The 5971-nt window shown below is 35.5% G+C and overlaps 1 protein-coding gene across 1 annotated transcript in view; it reads left to right on the top strand.

Annotated features, from left to right (window-relative positions):
* kcnh6 (potassium channel, voltage gated eag related subfamily H, member 6) overlaps nt 1-5971 on the top strand; it is a 37718-nt gene that overhangs the window by 24355 nt on the left and 7392 nt on the right. The window contains exons 7-8 of the mRNA XM_015374849.1: nt 2452-2874; nt 4059-4485. Coding sequence (XP_015230335.1) covers nt 2452-2874; nt 4059-4485 — 850 coding nt within the window. The remainder of the gene's footprint in view (nt 1-2451; nt 2875-4058; nt 4486-5971) is intronic.

The following is a 5971-nucleotide window of genomic DNA, read 5'->3' as shown; positions in this document are numbered from 1 at the left end:
ATTTCTGTATCTTTTATTTTTACGTTAAACAAGGTGTACCAACAATTTTGTCCATGTGTGCATGTTATAAGCCTCCTTTGATTTGATACCCTTAAATAAAATCTAGAGCAACAGGTTTCCTTGAATATCCAATGCTGGAAATAACACACTTTGGGAGCAGCTTTAGGCATTGGATCACAATCCTTTCTGATGCAGCTTGAGCTAATTGCTAAAGGTGTTTCCCTACTAAGTATTTAATTACTAAATTAAAATGCATGGCATAGTTTTCAAAATTCTTAGAAAAATGTGGCAGCTTTTATGTTTTGCATTGTTCTGTCTTATGTAATCCCACGGAAATAAGTTGATTTGATGTTGTAATATGACAAAAGGTGAAAATGTTCAAGGGTTAAAAATGAAAATTATTTTGCAATGCATTGTGCAAGTGCATTCAGATATATCAATAATTAGAAATTATCAATACACCTAATGCAATTTAGCTTCAACTAGACTGAAGAAACTTTGCAGCTTTGTACTTTGTACAAATCCAACTATTCCTAAGTATCTGAATATTAGAAGAACAGTGTGTTAGAAAAAATGCATAAGAAAGCTTGCAGCTTTTTGATTTCTAATTTGGCCAAACAGGGTACAAACCTTGTTGATTTTTTTCAAGTTAACTGAACTCACCTCTTTAAATGGGACCCAGTCGATACCGACGCTTACCCAGGCCGCTGATTGACAAGGCTTGAGCTGTCACATGTTCGACACCAAACAGGGAGAGAGGTTACATGTTGCACTTACTGTAGGCAGGTGAGGAAATGCTTTAAATGGAACAGTTACGAGAGCCGTTGGATGAGACTGATTTCGCACTTAGAAAAGGACCGTTTTCTAAATGATGCAGGAAAAGGGATGGTGTCCTCAAAACAAGCTGGGAGGCGGATTTGTTCCTGTTATCAAAGGCAGGATGAGAACCAGGACTCAGAGGCTCTCATTGTCGTACCGGTCAGTTGTATCTCAGTCATCGCTGACTTTTTGTTTATCACCTATTCTGTGTCAGTCTGGCTCTTGACGTATGGTTAAGAGAGGGTTTTATGTGCTTTATATGATTTAGGAGTTAATTGTTTTTTATTAAAGTGAGATGGCTGTATTCATTTCTGGCCTTCTTGTACTTTAAAATTACTCATAATAAACACGGAAGTAGCTGAATGATTCTGTCTTTCTAACATTTATTTTAAAAAATGAATATTTTGGAATTCTATTGTGAAAGAATGACTCTCTTTAAAACTATATTGTTTAATTGAAGTAAAAACCTGAAAATTAAATCGGTTTTACATTTTCAAAGCTTTGTTCAAGAACGCCAACCCATTCATTAATTAAGCAAGTAGCACAAATGCTGCCATCAAACAGGTCAGTCAATCAAAGCTGTAGGCGTGAAAAAAGGCCCATGTTTATGCATCGAAATTGTTCTCATCTGCTTATGACTTTCTGCTGCAAACGCTTTAGGTACACGTGTGAAAAGAAAAACTGGGATTTTTGTGCTCTCGTCTGTCTCTCTTGATAACATATTTACGGTTTTTACTGTAAAGTGTTCCCCTTCTTTTATACAGTTTTAAATTGGCACACTTTTTTAGTGCTTTGTTTATCCTTAGATGATTATCATGGGACTGTGATACAACCTGTGCTGTTTTGCGATTTATTTTTTTGTATTATATTTTTGCTTTACATTCATGAATGATCAGCCTTAAAGGTAGAGGTTTTAGATAATTAAAATAAGTTGTCCTCCTAATTGTCAATCATTCTGGTGATATGTTTACATAAGGCTGTCCTACTTGCTCGTCCCCATTTTAACCTACCGGTGGTGCATCTGACATAGTGGAAAAATTGCAAATCTTTGTTTAGAAAATAAGCTTATATGAGTGATACAATCAGCAACTTTTAAACAGAGCATGCACGGGGATAAATTGGCTTTTTCTTGCATGCATTTAATAGGCATTCCCACTCGGGAGCAGGTATAGGGTTGTGCATATGCTTTATTTTATTTTATTTTTTTTAAGTAGATAGGGCGGGTCTTTTTTTAAATTCGTGAAAATCTTCCACCATACCTTTAACAAAACAGTTATAAAGTCTGATCAGACAGTCAAGTAGCTCTTAATTTATGATATCAAGGAAACTGCTGTTTAATCAAATCCTATTGAATTGACAGGTTTTACAGTGTTTGTTTTTTCTACCCCCACCAAACTCAAAACAGTATAAACTTTTAGATCTGATACGGTGATATAAATTATTTAAATCAACTTCTGAATACATCACCATATCATACTGTATTTGAACTTTTTCTTGTTTTATAGGCTCCTTCCTGATTCACTTAGATAATTATGTATGATCAACCTGAAAAAAAAAAACATTGATATATTTTGATTATTAAAATTAAATTATGTTTTGTAAAATAGATTGTATCCACCTTGTAACCCTTAGGTATTGTCTCTTGGCGCTGACGTGCTGCCTGAATACAAGCTCCAGGCCCCACGCATCCACAAGTGGACGATCCTTCACTACAGCCCCTTTAAAGCCGTTTGGGATTGGGTCATCCTTCTGCTGGTCATCTACACAGCCATCTTCACCCCCTACTCTGCAGCCTTCCTTCTCAATGAGGCAGAAGAAGATGAAGGCTCTTGTGGCTACACCTGTAACCCACTTAATGTGGTGGACCTCGTGGTGGACGTCATGTTCATCGTGGACATCCTCATCAACTTTAGGACCACCTACGTCAATAGCAACGACGAGGTGGTCAGCCATCCGGGTCGCATTGCACAGCACTACTTCAAGGGCTGGTTCCTCATTGATATTGTTGCAGCCATTCCTTTTGATCTGCTCATATCCCGCTCTGGGTCACAGGAGGTGAGAAAAACAAATTTGCTTTGCTTTACCTTTTTGCTGTCTGATCTTTGTTTTCCTGCACTGGAAATAAATGTTTTCTGCAATGTCACAGGAAAAATATAATACTGCTACCCATAAAAGTTACTGAAAATATTTGTTATCCTTATTTTAAGATAATTTACTTATTTCCTTTCAATGTGACTATACTGATGTATACACTTGGTGTACAGAATGAGTGGTGCATATGTGATTTGTTTGCCTTAAATAGGGAAATAGGTACAAGAAAATAACTGCTCCTCTAAAACACATCTACTTGTACAGCATATTTTAAAAAGTTTAAAATAACAAACTTTGACAATAAGGATCAAACAAGGACCCAAATTCCTCCTACCACCACACATAGTTAGGAGGATGCTAAATTAGATAAACAGTTGACTTTAAAACTCACCCAGTGCTATAAAACCGTGAGGTTAGAAATGGATGTTGTGGCCACTAAGTCTCCTTAACTAGTAGACCATTTGCATAACCAAGCCAGTTATTCAAAAAGCAGTGGAAAAGTCTTTCTGTGTCACCTTTATAAAAATAGATGTGTGGATTTTTCTTTTCTTTTTTTTTCACTCAACTTGGATATTAACTAAAATCACATTTTTCTAGCTTTTTGGCAAAAGACAGTCCAGGCCTAGTGTAAGACAAAAAAAAAAAGTTAATAGTATCCTAAGATATTTGAAATACGAGGGTTTTTTTTCTGTGTTAATTTTTTATAACTGTCTGGTTGCCTCTGTGAGTAAACTGCAACTTATTGTCAATTGGGCCTTTTTTTTTTAAACAAAATATTTTTCCAAAACAGGTTTATAGTTTTGTTTTTTATAGGTGTCTCTAAGCAAAGCATCTTTTGGGCTTACCACAACGTCTTGAATATCTTAAGGTTTCGTATGGAGCTAAACTGGGGCCATAAAGTTTATTCAAAAGTATAAACTTTATGGCCCCATACCTTTATATTTGGGTTCTGAAAAATAAATTGATCCTGAAAAATATAGGAAAAAGTTTTGCATCTGAAATGATTTTTATTTTATTTTTTTTGCAAGAAATGTTAGGTTTGTCCTCTATTTCCAACAGCATAATTAAACCATATAACTGGAATAAATATTAGAATTCCAGGATTTACAAATAATTGTTCTAACTCATGACCTTGTTTGTACCGGCAGACTGAGCCACAGACTCAAACTACTCTGATTGGTCTACTGAAGACAGCCAGACTGCTGAGGTTAGTGCGGGTGGCCAGGAAGTTAGATCGTTACTCTGAATATGGAGCGGCCGTCCTCTTTCTCCTCATGTGCACATTTGCCCTCATCGCCCACTGGCTGGCCTGCATCTGGTATGCCATCGGCAACGTGGAGCGCACCGGCTCTGAACGCATCGGCGGCATGAAGATTGGTTGGCTTGATAACCTGGCTGACCAAATAGGGAAACACTACAACAGCAGCGACAGAACCTCAGGCCCTTCTATTAAAGACAAGTATGTTACGGCTTTATATTTCACCTTCAGCAGCTTGACCAGTGTGGGCTTTGGGAACGTCTCACCCAATACCAACCCAGAGAAAATCTTCTCCATCTGTGTCATGCTTATCGGCTGTAAGTAAAGTGTTAAAGACTCAGAAAAAAACAAGCATGTTTAATAAAAGTTGGTAGCACTACATAATATAGCCTGTATTTTTGGAAATTTGCTGGAACTTATAATGTACATTTTAAAAAATTACCTGGTATTTTTCTAGAAACTCTGTTGAGATTGCTGGTTATGTTCTTGGAACCTATTTGCTAGTTTTATGAAACAGGAAATTCATGAAATCTTCAGGGAATCTTCCAGCTGCTTAAATATAACTCACCAAATATATTCTTCAAACCTACATGATTTCAGACAATCAATTAAACAACTTCTATCTATTATCTCTTTATAACACACAAGGTGAGCAGAATACTGCACATAAAATCAGCATTACAGAAACATAATTAGAAAAACAATAAAAAAAAGTACAAAATATGAAACCAGTGCTACTGAATGTTTAAAGCAAGTCTTGATAAATTGGCCTTATATACGCCAGTCAACAATGGTGTGAATGTCAGGAAGAAATTTAGTTTCAGACCCTAAGCCCAACGACTTAGAAGGCCTGATCACCCTGGTATTTGTACCTGGCTCTAGGCCCTGGCTGTTTCAAAATTTACAGTAGCTTAGACAGCTACACAGGGGGAAGAACATTAAGAGCTTTAAAAATCAATGGCTAAATTTTAAAAATCAATCCTGATTTAGAATTGGAAGCCAGAAAAAAGAGGATTCCATTTATTTGCTGTCATCTGGGATTATTGGTAAAAACAAGGTCAGCTGTATTTTGAACCAAGATGTCTGATTGGTGACTGGGAGATACAGACATAGAGTGCTTTGCAATGGTCAAATCTTCAGCTCATAGCTTTACAGGCAAGGCAAGGCAAGGCAAATTTATTTGTATAGCACAATTCAGTACAAAGACAATGCAAAGTGCTTTACATGATTAAAATATAAGAAAATAAAACAGAAAAATAAACCTGTATAAGTTCTTGGTACTTTCCTAGACTTTACATGGACCTTGCTTGGTAGTTCCTTGGAATCTACCTACCTAACAGCAGGTAATATTGGAACTTCCAGGAAACTTGCAAGGTATAATTCTAGAACTTAATTTTCCTAATTTTAATTATATATTTAAAATGAATTAATAAATTTTTTTAAATTTTACTTTTAGTTTTAATGTAAAATATCACTTACTTTTATGGGATTAACCCTTTGCTTCAATTGAACCTACGAGGTAATTATATGAAACCTTTAAGGCACTTTCCTTAAACCTTAATGTAATTTACATGGCAAGGCAAGGCAAATGTATTTGTATAGCACAATTCAGTACAAAGACAATGCAAAGTTCTTTACATGACTAAAATATGGGAAAATAAAACAGAATCAAAGCAAGAAGGAAAAAATAAATAAATAAATAAAATAAAATAAAAAATACAGAAACAAAAAAGAATATTATAAACAGTTGGACTAAAGAAAATAAAAAAGTTGAACTAATGATGTTTCAGTTGAACTGTTTAA

The sequence above is a fragment of the Cyprinodon variegatus genome, unplaced genomic scaffold (genome assembly GCF_000732505.1).
Source record: "Cyprinodon variegatus isolate N-32 unplaced genomic scaffold, C_variegatus-1.0 Scaffold109, whole genome shotgun sequence".
NCBI lineage: Eukaryota > Metazoa > Chordata > Actinopteri > Cyprinodontiformes > Cyprinodontidae > Cyprinodon > Cyprinodon variegatus.
Note: the sequence above shows the minus strand (reverse complement) of the source record. Positions and strands in the feature narration are given on the sequence as shown.